At 31.6% G+C, this 16,519-nt stretch overlaps 4 protein-coding genes across 17 annotated transcripts in view; 2 read left to right on the top strand and 2 right to left on the bottom strand.

The window, feature by feature from the left end:
* Cnc (NFE2 like bZIP transcription factor cap-n-collar) overlaps window positions 1–5,183 on the top strand; it is a 184,870-nt gene extending 179,687 nt beyond the window's left edge. For 9 of the 11 annotated variants that reach the window (XM_076442745.1, XM_076442748.1, XM_076442740.1 and 6 more), the window contains 5 exons: window positions 494–648; window positions 727–903; window positions 1,957–2,055; window positions 2,315–2,679; window positions 3,879–5,183. In XM_076442745.1, the coding sequence (XP_076298860.1) occupies window positions 494–648; window positions 727–903; window positions 1,957–2,055; window positions 2,315–2,679; window positions 3,879–4,046 (964 nt within the window). In that variant the 3' untranslated portion in view covers window positions 4,047–5,183. The remainder of the gene's footprint in view (window positions 1–493; window positions 649–726; window positions 904–1,956; window positions 2,056–2,314; window positions 2,680–3,878) is intronic. The other 2 variants (XM_076442741.1, XM_076442742.1) reach the window with 2 other exon arrangements.
* LOC143217970 (condensin complex subunit 2) lies at window positions 5,075–10,616 on the bottom strand. 2 transcript variants are annotated; one of them, XM_076442758.1, is made up of 3 exons: window positions 10,382–10,616; window positions 9,984–10,132; window positions 5,075–8,791 (listed from the first exon to the last, which is right to left on the bottom strand). In XM_076442758.1, the coding sequence occupies exon 3, from the start codon at window positions 8,750–8,752 to the stop codon at window positions 6,692–6,694; it is 2,061 nt and encodes a 686-aa protein (XP_076298873.1). In that variant the 5' UTR covers window positions 8,753–8,791; window positions 9,984–10,132; window positions 10,382–10,616; the 3' UTR covers window positions 5,075–6,691. The 2 variants fall into 2 exon arrangements, with proteins under 2 accessions (XP_076298873.1, XP_076298874.1); XM_076442759.1 differs by lacking the exon at window positions 10,382–10,616 and adding an exon at window positions 10,215–10,352.
* Usp12-46 (Ubiquitin-specific protease 12/46) lies at window positions 10,387–15,180 on the top strand. 3 transcript variants are annotated; one of them, XM_076442765.1, is made up of 8 exons: window positions 10,387–10,876; window positions 11,481–11,561; window positions 11,650–11,866; window positions 11,970–12,050; window positions 12,840–13,129; window positions 13,201–13,338; window positions 14,088–14,231; window positions 14,515–15,180. In XM_076442765.1, exons 1-8 carry the CDS (start codon window positions 10,874–10,876, stop codon window positions 14,620–14,622), a joined length of 1,062 nt encoding a protein of 353 aa, XP_076298880.1. In that variant the 5' UTR covers window positions 10,387–10,873; the 3' UTR covers window positions 14,623–15,180. The 3 variants fall into 3 exon arrangements, with proteins under 3 accessions (XP_076298880.1, XP_076298881.1, XP_076298879.1); XM_076442766.1 differs by lacking the exon at window positions 14,515–15,180 and adding an exon at window positions 14,298–14,469 and having other exon boundaries at window positions 10,452–10,876; window positions 12,837–13,129; XM_076442764.1 differs by having other exon boundaries at window positions 10,455–10,876; window positions 12,837–13,129; window positions 14,515–15,176.
* Rpl21 (ribosomal protein L21) lies at window positions 15,168–16,328 on the bottom strand. Its single transcript, XM_076442771.1, has 2 exons — window positions 16,193–16,328; window positions 15,168–15,693 (listed from the first exon to the last, which is right to left on the bottom strand). The coding sequence occupies exon 2, from the start codon at window positions 15,672–15,674 to the stop codon at window positions 15,195–15,197; it is 480 nt and encodes a 159-aa protein (XP_076298886.1). The 5' UTR covers window positions 15,675–15,693; window positions 16,193–16,328; the 3' UTR covers window positions 15,168–15,194.
* Between the last annotated feature and the right edge of the window lie 191 nt (window positions 16,329–16,519).

The following is a 16,519-nucleotide window of genomic DNA, read 5'->3' as shown; positions in this document are numbered from 1 at the left end:
CATCGAAATTATGTTAATCTTTCAGCGCACGGACCCAAAGAGAATTCCCACTGATGCATGCGACTCGATCTTTCAGTTTACATTGCATTATTCGTAAACATAGCTTTTGTTTAGCTAGAATAACTAGACTGTGGATCTTAATGTAAAATCACAATTTAATGCTTTCATTTTAAGAAACAGGAGAGTCGGGTATAAAGTTTTTTCTCTTTAACCTCTTGCCGTATTTCAACGAGTCACGCTTGTCATGAGGATTTTTAATGAAAAACAGTATTCAATATAACCGAATTCATTAATATCACAACGTACCGATTTCTCACACGAGGAATAAAAAAAATAGATAAAATTGCAAAACGATTAAAGAGAATCCTAACATTGCACAGGTTTTTTGCGAAAACATCGTTCCTACATACGCTATTCGTAGTCCTTTCGTGATCTCCAACAAAAGATATTCTTTTTTATTTATTTATTCATTTATTTATTATGTTTATTGCAGTAAATACCGAATGTCCTACGACTGCAGCTACTCCGTTTCCGGGCGAAACGGAGGATCTCCAAGATGTCAAACGGAACGCACTATGCCCCCGGTTGCCCAGAAGAAACATCAAATGTTTGCAAAACGATATTTCCAAGAACAAGGTACAGGTACAGGTATATTAAATGTGCGAACAACCTTTTTTAGAGACAAATTCTGATTTGTTTGTCCTGATTCCATTCGATGTATTCCAGGATCGCCACTCGGAACCACAGCACACCCGACTACCCCAATGAAATACGAATACGACACACATACAGTTGGTGCTGGAGCACCAGGAAACGCGTATTCGGGACCAATCGAAGGTGCAGCTGGACCGCAACCCGAAATGAAATACAGTTGCAGCGTAGATTTCAGTCGACATCAGTCAGGTAAAACGATATTCCACATTATTTTCGACTTAACCGGTCTTTTCTTGTTTGGTACTTTCAATATTTTCAAAGCATTACAGCTAGGGATGTGATCAAGTACCTCGCAAACAGGTTCAAACGTTGATTGATTGAATTCGAACTCTGCTAAGTATACTCGAATCTATGCCAGATTGTTTCGAACCTTCTACAAGTACTTTGGTAAATGGAAGTAATACTTGCAAGTATATTCGAATCTTGGGATCGAACAGATTCGAAACTTTTATGAATATCTCATTTAAAATTCTCCGATTTTCTTAATCATTATTTTGTGTACTTTTATGCATAATTTCATTGAACATGTGTAATTATAATTTCATAATCTATCGGGTATTCATTGAACAATTGAAGTAATCACTCAAACAAGACATTGACAATGAAATAGCTATTACAAATAATACGATACCTAGCTCATCAACTGCTGTGTTAGAGTTAGTAGTGGAAAATTATCCAAACTCACAAAAATTGCACACGAACATCTTTGTATAATGGCCACTTCTGTGCCTTCCGAAAGAGTGTTTTCAAAGGCAGGAAATATCATGGATAAAAAAAGAAATAGGCTAAAACCAAGTATTGTAAATGAAATAATAATTCTGAAATAGTTACGAATTTAGAGCAAGTAATAGCTTAAAACCCACTATGCAGTTCTAATTTCCGTGATTCGGGTACTACCTACGAAAGATTCGATTCCTTTCAACATCGAAGTACTTATAAGTTTCTTTTCGAAACTTGTAAGTACTCATTCCGAGGTTCGATATCACTTTGTATAAAAAGAATACTTTTCAAATATAATCATTGTAACATTATCGCATTTATGTAGTAATCGACCATGAAAACCCATGAAATGTAACTTGGTTATTGAAATTAACTCGGATTCGTGAACATAATATTGAACTTGAACCATCCCTAATTACAGCTGAATTTCTATATTTGGTAAAATCATATTATAATAAGTAACTCCAAATGTAATTTTATACGCAAAGATGCATTGAATGACCACCATCTTGTCTATTTCAGGACGTTCTGCTATTGAACACATTCACCATAATCACACGTATCATTTGCCTGCGGAAAGTTCCGGGTCCCTTCAACGTCCAGTTTCTCGCGACAAAAAAGGTAAAACTGTTAGTTCAAAAACATCATACGACCGTACAATATCAAAAATGTTGTGTCGACGCTTTTTTCTCGCAAAATAGTAATTTTTACAGATAAATAAATTATTTATGAGCTTTGTATGTGAAATTTCAAAGTAAAGCTAATGTTACAAAATCTTTTTTAATTATATCTTTGCTGAATAAAGATTATAGAATTTTTTATTTTTTTTCAAATATTTGCTTTATTTCATATCTATAATTTATATTTCGATCTTCTTCAGGACGTAAAAGCGAATGCGAAGAGCATCTGACTAGAGACGAGAAAAGGGCCAGGGCATTGAACGTGCCGATTCCAGTGAAAGATATTATTGATCTACCTATGGACGAATTTAATGAACGTCTTAGTAAATACGATCTCAGCGAAGCTCAATTGTCTTTGATACGTGACATACGAAGACGAGGCAAGAATAAAGTTGCTGCTCAAAATTGCCGCAAACGTAAACTAGACCAAATTATTAGCCTTGCCGATGAAGTGAAGGAAATGAGAGACCGTAAAATGAGACTTATTCGTGAACACGAATTCATGCTTCTCGAGAGGCAACGCGTGAAGGACAAATTTAGCCAACTTTACCGTCATGTATTTCAAGTAAGCATACAATATTAATTATCGCTAGATTACAGACCGATATACCTTTTCCAATTCAAGTAATCAATCGATCGTGACTCTAATAACAACTCTGAGCAATCATGTAATTATGAAGCACGTGTATAATAGAATTTGAATTTCTGTGTATCAACACTAACCATATACGTTGTTTTATAAAAATTACAAGACTGAATTTATTTAAATTTCTCATTATTCTTATAACAATCCATACATGTCGAAAAATGATTAGTTTAGCAGATATTTTAATTTGAATATTGCTAAGAAAATATTTCTATTGCGGTGGTATTGGTATACAAATAAGTTATCATTAGATGATTAGATTATCAATCGATTTTCTGGAATGAAACTACGAAAACGAAAAATGAACATTTTTTAAAAAACAATTAATGACTGTAGTTATTAGACTGCGGATCTTTATGCAAAATAAAAATTTACTTTCTCAATTATAAGACACTGAAACCATATAAAGATTTCCTTCTATTTTCATATTGAAAATAACGTGTGAACATTCTTCAATTGTCTTAATATTTTAGACCCCGTTCAGACACGGCGGAATCCGCGCGTTTTCGACCGCGCGATTTGAACCGCGCGGACCTTATTTACATTAGCGTACATATATGGATTCGTTCACACGCATCCGCGCGTTCGAACAATCAAACACAAAAATCGCGCGGTCGAAAACGCGCGGTTTCCGCCGTGTCTGAACGGGCTCTTAATTGTTTCTGTTGACACTATACCAGATAAAACATTTTCGATGTGAAACAACTGATAAACTCATTTTTCTTCAATTTTCACTTAGATAGGTTGCTGAGAGTTGAATTTGAATTTAGATTTAAATATAATGTGTGTACCTATCGTTTGAACCGACTTCTAAAAACAAGGTTCTTGAAGAACCCTTCAAAGAAATCTAAATCGTTGTACTGCTGATATTTGACTCTTTCGATTAACGATCTTGCCGCGATCACTGTCTCAGAATATTAATTAATTAGCAGATTAAAAAAGACAGGGACTATGTTTGACAATCTAGATAAACGGGATCCGGATAAACAATGTTCTACTGTACATGCAATATAAACCCTTATTCGAGATTTCTATTTAATTCATAAGTTAATCAGTGCTAATAACTCCCTAAAGATTTCATTAATAATTCATAAATAAATATATTGTATATGTTACAGTCTTTACGGGACCCTGATGGGAATCAATATCACCCATATGAATACAGCCTTCAACAGTCTGCAGATGGGAATGTATTGTTAGTGCCAAGAAATCAGACAAATCCTCATCACCCGCGTTCCACAACAATGGAACCGAAAACGAAACCCAACCCGGAGCATAAAGAATGAAAGCTATCATGAAATCGTGTTTAAAATACTATTTTCCTCCTACGATGAACGCACTTAAAGTGTTATGCACGAAAGCAAACGCGGTGCTGCGAACGCAATTATTTAAGGTTGTTAAATACAATAATATAAAAACGATTCATGTTAAAAAAAATGTTCAGTGCTTAACATTCGATATATTGTAATATCATATTTAACAACGAAATTTTTTAAAGTCAACCTAGAAACTCACATTGAGTTATAATGTTCTTTTGCGACTGGAAAATAATCATCAAGCTTAGAAACAGTGATTGTACATATAGTAACATAAAAATAACTATACTATGGAAAGAATGGTAGATTCTGCTCTGAAGTTCAATGTTACGTTTCAAGCTCTTATTTATTACATCAATAAATGATACAATCGTAGAACGTTTCTTAAAAAAAAAGAAAAGAGAAGTCTATTATACAGCACATGTTCAAAATGTCACTTTTTGTATGGTACTATCCACAAGAATATTGTTGTAGTATTCTGATTAAAATAATTTTCTTTTTTTTTTGTTATCCTTTTTCTTCCAGTATATGTGAATTATGCTTGTTAATTTTACAGAGCTCATATATGTGCGTGTATGTTTTTTTACGTGCAGCGATTGCAATATATATAAATATAATTAAACATGGTTCCCTTTTTCACAAGAAAGCGTAACATGCATTTCGATGCGATTGTTGCGGCTACGAATAATATACAATTCAACTAATCATAATTGAGATAGAAGTTAAGTATTGACAATCGTATCGAAGTGTGACTGTAGTAATTTTAATCTACCGAATAAAGTTATTCGTAAAATCGTTTTAACTTTACCAAGCATTAGTGCGTATGTACACGTTCTGTTAAAATTGACTAATAAACTGCATCGAGTATGCCATACGTAACTTGATGCAAGCGAAAAGAAATAGAATGAAACTATGCCAGTAGACGAACACGTTTTTTTGTTATTACTTATATACACTTATGTGGTTTTAAGATCTTCATAATTTTAATGGCAAAAATGTAAAAAAAAATGTGTAATGCAACATATTAAATCCGCATTTAAAATGAAAATAAAGTGAAACGGAACAATTCAAACAATAAAGGGCAAATGTCTGAGATATTGAAATATAGTACATTGTTCTAAGTATTTCATATTCTGTACAGGAAACTTCTCTGAGAAATGTTAAATTGCAGTCCATTTAAGCAAAACATTAACTGAGAAATTGTAATATACAATGACGAAGATACATAGTAAGAATAATGTAAGTATGTGTATACGTATACTACAATGTGTTTTACTGCTACAATAATCATAATAGGATTGATCAAAATATGAACAAACATAATAAATACACATATTTTTATAAAATAAGAGACGAATGAAGTTCAGGTATTCCACATTTGCCTTTTTATGTATATATTAATGTAGTTAGTATAATTTTCTATAAATACTACATATACATATATAAGTATATATATAAATAAAAGAACATATATATACGTATTCATACATATATATATATGTATGAATACGTATACATAGAATAAAAAGGAGATATATGTTATAATGTTAAAAACAAACGAAATGAAAAAGCTGTTTATGCCGACAATTTATAATAGTCAGCTCTTTATTAATATTTACATACACAATTGTATTTATACTATTGGGTGTAGGCTGTCTTTACATACTGTACTTAGCGAATGGAGATCCCATTGTTGAAGACTACGATAAACAAAGAATAATTTATAATAACTGTGTGTTTTCGTATACTGTACAAACGAACCACATTTATATGAAATCTTTAATTCCATCTGACCACATTTTAAGATCTCCCATGTCATTAAATTTCTATATTGTATAAATAAAACTGAATAAACCTTTGGGGAAAGTACTGTACGTACTTTGATATCACATATACATAATACATATACTTATCCCTCTTTGCATTATTTTAGAATGAAATAAAAAATTTTAAAAATGTAAACGTTTTTATTCATGAAATGCATTATTCATACATATTACGATGTTATGTAACATTGCATTTCTATTATAAAATTATCTATTATATATAATCTACTCTATTATATATATATATATATATATCTATTATAAAATTTATCACTACACAGTATAAATATATAGAAAGAATCCAGCTAACACTCTTTAATTACATACTGTGAGAACGTGTCTATTATTATATTAAATTGTTTTCAAGCGTTATGATCAAGAAATACAGGTTCACCTAAATACTTAGTAGGCAAAGTTGCCATGACAGAGAATCAGTAGAGTCTGCTAGCAGGCACAGGCAGCAGATTACCAGTTGAACAACGCCCACAACAACACCCAACGCCAAGCATCTTTCGTAGATAACCATCTTAGATATCTTTCGTAGATGACCATAACTTTCGTTGGATACATTTTTTTGTCAGACTCTCGAAAGTACCTGAGAAATTGTGGCGACAGTTACGTGCCACACCCTGTATATGATATACGCAAGCATTCTATAATAATAAAAAGTATAACATTGAACGTTTCGCAAAAATAGAGTAACGAATATACAAAAAATATTACAAAAATAGTTCAATTTATTATTCCTTATAAATATTACACTGGTATAAAATATACTGCGTTTCGAGTCTAGTTTTGTCTTATGATAAGGTCAGTCATGTCAGGTGAAGAATTGACTTCCAATGATTTTTCATTTGCTAAATGTAGGAGAGACACAAAGGAGATTGGAAAACTTAATGCTTCTGCGTTATTTTTTGATAATAACGTTGGCAATTCCTTGTAAATTTTGTTGAAACTCTTTGCACCATTTATTTCATTTAAATTCTGCAAATTTTCATTTCTCCTTGTGTCTTCTTCCATGTCTTGTTTGTCACTGTCTGTACATAAACATTTCCAAATAGATTTTTTCAATTGTTTCATATCAATTTTTTTCTGCCGTACACAATACGAAATATATGTTTTATTTGTTAATGTAGGAATGGCAACTAAATTAGTGCCAGTCAAAGCCTGCGTAGGTACTACAGACTCTGCACTATCAAGATTGCCATTATTTTCTTCAATTTCATTGTATTCACTAACATTGGCTTGAGGACAATAATTTGACGTGTTCATTTCATTATCATAATCATAATTTTCCACAATATCAGACAAATGAGTAGTGTCCATCTCGTCTGTGTTTTTAGGTGGTTCAAACATTGTTACATGAACATACAATTTCCTAGCTTGTACAAAATCATAATGTTCATCCTTTGGTAATGTCAATATTTCTTCGTGCCATTCCATTCTAGCAGTTCTAATGTTTATTTTAACTGCTTTACTAGGTAAAAGCTTAGTTTCCAAGATTTCTCGTGTATCAAGGTCGTAACATAACTCTACTTCCTTCTTTTTCCTATTTGGCGCTTGACGACATCTTTTATCAGTTTTACTGTCGCCTAATATTTTTCTGATGTTTGTAGGTTTCCAGTGAGAAGGACCTCTCCAATGAATATTTAAACTTTGTTGAACAATTGAATATTCTGAAGGTTTAAATACTACAGTGCTACCCAATATTTGTTGAAAATCTACAATATTTTCTACCTGATTCGGCAATGGGACACATCTGTGTACATTTTCTTCTTCATCGTCTTCGTAGTCTTCAATGTCAAAATTATTTATACCAGCATATGACTCTCTGGTATCTTGCAACGATGCATTTAAATCAAACTGAAACGTGTTTCCATTCGTTTTTTCTGGTTCAACATTCTCTAGTTCAACATCCTGTGGTTCAACATCCTGTGGTTCCTCATTTACATCAAAATTTTGAAAATCAAAGTGAAACATAGGTGGGCAAATTTCCATTGCTAAAATATCTTTTGGTGTTGGAACACTGTGAGTAACACCTGTATCTAGAGTTTCTTTACGCGTCACTGTATCCACCAAAACATCGTTATGTGGATGTAGATAAAATCTAGACCCTCCATGGTTAGGTAACATAGCTTGAAACAACTTATCCGAAGTTTCCAAATCTGATGTCGTATTTGGAAAAATAGGTTTTGTAGTTTGAACATTTGTTTGCAGACTTTCCACTGTAGCAACTATTTGTTGTATCACTTTCTTCTTTTTTTTCCTCTCTTGTGTTCGCTCTACATTATTATTTTCATTTGTTTCTTCGGTATCCATTGGTTCTGCGTCATTATTTGTTGTATTTTCAATATTTTTGTCTTGTTTGTCTAAAGCACCCAATATCTTAAGTATTTCCATATGTACACCGTCAACGCGAAATCCATAAATTTTAGTGCTTACATCTAAAGACATACTGGCCATTTGTAAATTAGACATATTAGAGTCTTGCTTTTTAATCATGTATGTCATAAAATCTATCATTTGCAAGCCAAATGCATTCTTGAGGGTAATCTTATTTTCTGCACCAAGTTTTAGGCACTGAGATATCCGCTCTACCAGTTGATTATTTGACATATTACCCAAGATGCTAAGACCTAAAGAACGTCTTTTGTCTGTAGTGTTTCCAGCAATTGGTGGTGATGCTGCTATAGATTCACGGCGACGAGCTAATCGTTCTGCTTCATCATCATTTTCTGATAATGAAGACACAAGTATCGGTTGTCGCACCATAATCGATTTTCGCCGGAGAGGCGAGGAAGTTCCTGAAGTTGAAAGTGCAGCAGCATCTATTAATTTATTTCCTTCCATCTTGTTTAATTCCAATATTGCAAGCTTTTGTTAGTATTACTGAAAAAGAAACATAAAACCTGTAGAATATTGCATAACAGGGTACAGCCTCCCCGTGCATAGTGTTACTGCCTTGGGGATATGGAGGCTCAGAAAGCGTAGAGGTACTACGTTCTTTCACGTTTGCCGAACATAGAGAAGGACAGCATGTACACGTGTAAACGCACAGTTCAAAAAGGTTGCGTGTCAATTACGATGTCAAAGCAAATAGAAAAGTTTTTTCTTTCATTTTTTTTTTTACAGAACTTTTCCACATGCTGCCCTTCTTTGTGTTCGAAACTTTCATTGCTTGTTAAGCAAGTAAATATAAAGCAATTCTATCGTGTTTGGTCTCGTTTTGAACAGAAAAATTTCACTAATCCATTGGTAAAAGTTTCGTAACGAAACTACTCATTTTTGCTATCTATATACAGGGTGAACCACGAATCGTGACCAGTAGAGATTACTCTGTTATTAGCAGTCCAACCAAAAATGCTTTTATCAGACATAGCATGGTTTTTTTTTGTTACGTTATGATACTCACCGAATTCGTCTTGAAATCCTCTAACAGATAGGTGTAAAAAAATTATAGGTGTATTAGCAGAAAATTGAAGGTGACCTTGGAAAATCATGAAGAAAAAGAGTCTACAAAAAATTTGCTATAATCCCATGAAAGCTCTATTGAAACCATGCTATATCTAATAAAAACATTTTCGATCGGACTGCTAATAACAGTAATCTCTACTGAACACGATTCGTGGTCCTCTGTAACGGTAAAAAAATCTTGAAACACAGAAGACATAGAAAGCTGAAATTTGGTACGCAGACAGCCGGTAGCTCAAAAAGGTGCATGAATGTTTTTATCCCGGAAATTCTTCAGGATTAATTACTAAAATTAAATTATTGCTATTTCTCTGTCCTCTGTAACAATAAAAAAATCTCAAAACACAGGAGACATAGAAAGTTGAAATTTGGTACACAGGTAGCCGTTAGTCCAAGGGGGTGCAAGAATATGTTTTTATCCCGGAAATCCTACAGGATTTAGTGCTAAAAATAAATTAGTGGAATACCTCAAGAAATGAGAGAGCCGTTGATATTTCAACGGGAATTATGTTAGTAAATGCATAAAATCCGCTGTCTATTTACTAATATGTATTTAGTTGGAAAAGTTTGTATACTTTTATACAACTCACTGTATTTATGCATTACTTACCACTTTAAAATGAAATGTTTACAGTAGTTTGTTTACGATAGTCCTTATAAAAGTTACACAATAATTAATTGTATTTGTCAAATTCACTGATGCAACACGTAAAAAAAGATTCAAATGTTGCTCATATAACAATAGTTTACCGCTTCTCTCTGTACAACAAAATTGGCGGGTGAAAAAGAGGTTAGAAAAATAAATTGTGTTCTCAAACGCATCAAATTGAAATGTGTTTACCTCATGAACAAACCGTTAAACACATTTCAATGTTATCTTCTACGTAGATACGGATATAGAATAACGAATAATAAGTAGTTCTCGTAAGTTCTCAACTGTATTATCTTTTTAAATTTTAGGAATTTGTGTGTATGTATTTAGTAAATTTTGTATACAATACAACATACGACATGCAATAAACGGCTTCCTTTGTTTCGTATTGTTCAATTGCTTTTAGCGTTACGTGTTTGAAATTTTTCCGGAAATTTTTTTGTCCAGAGACATCTTGCATCTTTCGTTGTGAAAGCACATTTCCCGATTGACATCGATACTAAATACGATACTACTTTCAATGCGTTTGAGTTCACGTTCACGGCACTTCTGGTCTGGTCACTTCGCGAAAACTAATCATAATGTAATCGAGAGACAGATTCCGACTTTAAAGTAAATGGTAATAAATATACGTTAAATAACACGCGTGATTGTTTCGTGAGAAAAATTGTGGAAAATTAAACTTACTCGATAATCGCTTTCGTTGTTGTCGTTGAAATTACATACAATTATACAATGATAATACTTTAACCAATAAATCGTAAGTCAAGATACCATGGAGGTTTTGTTGTTACTAAACTTTATACTATATGCTTGTCAATGGTCCGTTTCAGCTATAAAATCATAAAATGGTAAGGCTATTAAATATCATTCTTTTTCATTGATCTCATATTTCTATAAAACATTAGCGATAATGTGATGCATATTTCTGATTTTACCTCCTCCTTTTTAATCTTTGTTTATCCTATTAGTGTTTAATAAATGGCGTAGTGCAATCAGGAACAATCTCAAATTGTTATACACTTTTATCTGCTTGTGTAAAATTTTTATTTTTGTTGAAACTCTGTATAAATTCTAAGTATAAATAGTATCAATATATTATCAATTTTTTTTATTAATTACAGGTATTTTATTATAATGTTACACACATATCTATTTCAATATAAGTATCGAATTTATTTTGCTAATTAAATTCAATATGTTTAATATAATCTATTTATTTAGTTAGATTATTCAAATAATTTTAGATATTTTTTACTAACTCATGTTTTGTATTCATACATAATTTTCAAATATTTTTATTGATGTGTACTCAAAAAACTTTGTTTTATGAAAGTGACTTAAAACTCCTATAATGATTAAATTTATTTTTAAATTATTTATATCATTCTTCCATATTCTGCATCAACTTTTTAAATTTCGAAACGATAATACTTTACTTTTATATTTGTGTAGGGTGCAAATATATCACAACTAGAGAGAGATATAGGCTCTGATCAATTTCCACCTAATGAGCATTATTTTGGCTTAGTTAATGTAAGTATGAAATGTACATTTTATTATGTAGATGAAATAAATATAAGAAATTAGTACAGTATTTGATTTTTAAATATTCTCTTTGCAGTTTGGAAATACCTGTTATAGCAATTCTGTATTACAAGCTTTATATTTCTGCCGGCCATTCAGAGAAAAAGTTCTAGAATATAAAGCTAGAAATAAGCGAACCAAGGAAACATTATTAACATGTTTGGCAGATTTGTTTTACAGTATTGCAACACAAAAGAAGAAAGTCGGATCTATAGCTCCAAAAAAGTTTATTGCCAGGCTAAGGAAAGAAAAAGGTCGGTGTAATATGTAGCTTTTCAGTTTTTATAAAATCTTACAGAAATTTTTAACATGTACATTTATATTATAAGTAACGTATATATATATGATTTATTACAGAGGAATTTGATAACTATATGCAACAAGATGCACATGAATTCCTAAATTTCTTGATAAATCACATAAATGAAATCATTTTGGGTAGGTATATGTTCGTAAATATACATATATACATATACAAGGGTGTATCAGATACAGTATTACAAGCTGTTTTTTTTTTACATCCTAATATTTTAGTATGTACTGAACTTTTTTGGGGTAACTTTTGGGGGAGAAAGGGGCCCCCAACATTTTTTTAATGGAAAGTATTATTGATTTTCGTTTTTTTTTGGTTTCTTCAACGTTTTGATTCACAACAAGTTGTTCGTTATAACACTGTAACTATGCGCATTAAAAAAAAAGTTCAAGTAAATGCTATTGAGTTTAATGAGAGGTATCACAATAACAAAATGTTGGGTGCCCCTCTTTCTCCCCCAAAAAATTACCTCAGAAAAATTTAATACATACTAAAATATTAGCCCTTCTTAAACATTTAATTTAAAAAAAAATTAATTCGATATCTTAATTACATTCTGAGAAAACAGCTTGTAACACTTTATCTGGCACACCCTGTATATAAACAAAAGATATTTTATTAAGCGGATGTTTATGCAATTTGCAATTCTTGTAGACGAATTTTAAGAAAGTGGAATCATGTGAAAAGTTATTTTCAGTGGTAGTAGTCTTTGTAGATCTAAAATAAATAAAAATCGGACTAAACTCTGTCAAATTTTATATTCTAGCATTTTTTGAAAATGTTCAAGAGCCATAAATGCATAAAGATCCACAGTCTAATTCTTACACAATTACAATAAAAAGTAAAGTGAAAAATTCAATATATGCATGCACCGATATATTACATTGAAAATAATTTAATTTCAATCTTAGCAGAGAGAAGTCAAAATAAGCCACCTGGCGGGAAGTGTGGAGCAGGGGATGCTGGTTCACCTTCGGAACCAACATGGGTTCATGAAATATTTCAAGGAATCCTGACATCGGAAACACGCTGCCTTAATTGTGAGACTGTATCAAGCAAAGATGAGGATTTTTTTGATCTACAAGTTGACGTAGATCAAAATACTTCAATCACGCACTGCCTCAGATGTTTCTCTAATACTGAGACTCTTTGTAGCGATAACAAATTTAAGTGCGATCACTGTAGCAGTTATCAAGAAGCACAGGTACTTTTTTAAAGAATTTGTAATTTATAAATTCTGTTCGAATTAATACTTGGTAAGACGCTGTATTCCAGAAACGAATGAGAGTGAAAAAATTACCAATGATATTGGCATTGCATTTGAAAAGATTCAAATACGTGGAACAATACAATCGTCACATCAAAGTTTCTCACAGGGTAGTTTTTCCTCTGGAGCTTCGACTCTTTAATACTGTAGGTATTTCTCAATTACTTACGACTAGGGCTGTTACTTTCCTTCGAACGCAAGAATTCCTTTCTGCAGATCTTTATGCATTTATAGCAAAATCAAGCAGATGAAATACAAAATTGTTGGAAAATTTTAAAAATTGAATATGTCAATATATGATTTCTTCTCTATTCAAATCGTTAAGGGAAGAAATTACATTCAATTTAGTTTCTATTTCTTGCAATCGATGCAGACAATTTTTATTTTGCATAAAGATTCGTAGTCTAGTGATGAGAATCGAAGTTTCGTATTTCGAACTTACGTAGTAAATTATTAAAAGATTGAAAAAATTTTAGTTTCGATGCTTTAAACTTCGAAATTTCGCATTAAGTTATATTTGATACAATTACAGTGAGTGTAGAAAGTGATTGGACACTCCTACATTTCGAAAAATATACGCCACCGCAGCTAAAAGTTTGAAGTTGGGCATTTTAAACAAATGCCCGAATATTTTATGACTCGTGATGTTCATATCAGTACAAAAAGTAACAAAATAAAATGTATAGTAAACTTTGTATGAACAATAATAATGGAACAACACTAATGCTACGTGCACTTCGAAGACTTCGGACACTTCAAAACTTTAAAGTTCCCTTTGTTCCTTCAAATCTCAGAAGAGTCGAAGCGTCGGAAAAGTAACAGCCCTACTTACGACATCATTACTTTAACAATAATTCATATTTATATGTATATTTTCTCTGTCCTCTGTGTACAGAGTGACGATGCAGTGAACCCAGATCGATTATATGATTTGGTCGCAGTTGTGATACATTGTGGAAGTGGGCCTAATCGGGGACACTATATTTCAATAGTTAAAAGTCACGGATTTTGGCTGCTTTTTGATGATGATATGGTCGATGTAAGCTTTGAATGACTTTATATTACATTATACGAAGCATTCGACTACATGTGAACATCTTTTTAGATTAAACTTCTGTCCAACTTCTGCTCCAATAAGTGAAACTAAAAGATATATTTAATCGTTAATAACGAAAAATGGAGTTTCCACGGCAATTTTGTTACTCTTGTTTTTCGCCTTATTTTGACTTGTGAAACAGCGCTAAAAGATCAGTCGCATGTATTCGAATATTCTATATACAAGCTTCGCAAAAATATTTCTACATATTCAATTTTTGTTCTAGAAAATTGATGCATCTACTATAGAAGACTTTTACGGACTTACATCAGATATTCAGAAGAGTTCTGAAACTGGTTACATCCTATTCTACCAATCGAAAGATTGCAGTTAGAGTTTTATATAAAAATATAGTAAATTAAACAAATCCTATATAGTAATTTCATATTTTATCAAAGTACAGTATATAAGATTAGGAATGTTGTATGTTAGATTATTTATAAAAGTAAAGTATATACAAAATAGGTTTACTTATATTTTTTTCATAAAATATAGAGAAATTCATTAGCTTCATGGTTATTCATTGACGTAATTGCCTTGATGAGAATGAACACTCTTTGTTAAAAAAAAAAAGAAATCAATTACAGTTTATGTAAGGATTATTTATTTTTAATTTTATCAAGAAACTAGTCTATCTTCGTAAAAATCATTTGTTTTATTTTTAGAGCAATTTCTCTAGTAACTTAGAAATGTTGGAAGCGCTAACAGATTCTATATGTATGTAAGAGTATGACTGAAAATAAAATCATTGTTATCAAAATTTAATATACTACTTGTAAATATAAATAAATTCTTTTGTGAATGATAAAAGTTAAAAAATTCAAGATAAAGTATTTCCTCTTGAAAATAAATGGAGATTTATCATAAAAGAAACAACAATTTTGTCAAAACATGTTTATTTACGTTTTAAGCAATAAATTCATATGGAATAGGAGCAAGTAGAACAGGTTCTTCGCGTCCTGATACAATGTGTGCTTTCGTTGGTTCAGCTGGTTGTCGTTTCAGTTGAACTTTGATATTATTCTTCTTCGCTTCCTTCCTGAGCCTTTCGTTTTCCTTTACGCGCTTCAGAAAGTCTTCTCTGCATTTCGAATGAGTCAAATGTTCAATGCGGACATTGATCCTCTTAGCAATGATGCGTCCACGTACTCTTTTGTTCACAATGACTCCAAGAGCATGAGGAGTTACGTTAAATACACGGCCGGTTTTTCCATGGTAAACTTTGTAAGGCATTCCCTTTTGGACTGCTCCATTGCCTTTAATATCAACTATGTCGCCAACTTTATATACTTTCATATATGTGGACAGTGGGATTGTTCCATGTTTACGGAACTTCCGTGAGAATAAATCTCTGGTTCCACGACGATAACCCTTTGAATTCGTCATCGTTCTTATGTACTTCTACCTGTAACATATAAACAATGGTTAGTATCTTATAGAAATATTTCTCAAACACTACTATTGGCGGTTTATACCGATTATAACCTTATGGTTAAAAATTTCAATATCTTATTTTTTTTCTACGATTTCACACTTGCATATATATAAACGTTATGCTTTCGTGGTACTGTTGGCACCATGAGGTTATTAAAATTTCAATGTCTTATTATATTTTACGATTTCACACTTCAATATATAAATGTTAACCGTTCACGAATTTGATAAACAAACGTATTATTTTCTTAGAAGCTAAAATAAGTTTCGCATCACAAAATACGAGAATTAATTAACACGTGCAAACGTGTTTGGGAAAATTCTTCATTAAAACGATTTTTATTATTCAAAATAATAAATTAAATATATTGAAAAATAATATTTTTAAACTTTCGCTACACATAAACACAGACACAATATTTTTACGGTCTAAATACCGTAATTTTCTTTATAAATACTGTAAAACGTACAGGAAGCAGGCTCGGCCACTCGCGTCGATGAAAAAGAGAAGTTGAGAGGGGTAACCTCAGTATTAATATACGACAATCGATTATTACCGATATTTATTATCGTTACATCTATCTTTCACTATTGCAATAAACCAATAGTATAGTTTTGCCTAAAATAGAATTGCAATAATAAAATAAAAACTATTTTATAATAGAGTAATTGTGGCTTCGAGTTTCAAAAAGTTGAACTTTGTAGACCCTTTATTTAATATATATTTTTAACAAGAAAATATTAAAAAATAATACTAAATAAAATAAATTTATTTCATTTAATGATTTGCCTGAATT

The sequence above is a fragment of the Lasioglossum baleicum genome, chromosome 18 (assembly GCF_051020765.1).
Source record: "Lasioglossum baleicum chromosome 18, iyLasBale1, whole genome shotgun sequence".
Classification (NCBI taxonomy): Eukaryota; Metazoa; Arthropoda; class Insecta; order Hymenoptera; family Halictidae; genus Lasioglossum; species Lasioglossum baleicum.
The sequence above is the reverse complement of the archived record's forward strand: the minus strand, read 5'-3'. Positions and strand labels throughout refer to the sequence as shown.

Coding starts and splice junctions, on each gene's coding strand:
- LOC143217970 (XM_076442758.1), bottom strand. CDS start 8,752: ATGGAAGGAAATAAATTAATAGATGCTGCTGCACTTTCAACTTCAGGA.
- Usp12-46 (XM_076442764.1), top strand. Junction 11,562..11,649: donor ATTATTTTGGCTTAGTTAAT/GTAAGTATGAAA, acceptor TTCTCTTTGCAG/TTTGGAAATACCTGTTATAG. Junction 13,339..14,087: donor AGCTTCGACTCTTTAATACT/GTAGGTATTTCT, acceptor CTCTGTGTACAG/AGTGACGATGCAGTGAACCC.
- Rpl21 (XM_076442771.1), bottom strand. CDS start 15,674: ATGACGAATTCAAAGGGTTATCGTCGTGGAACCAGAGATTTATTCTCA.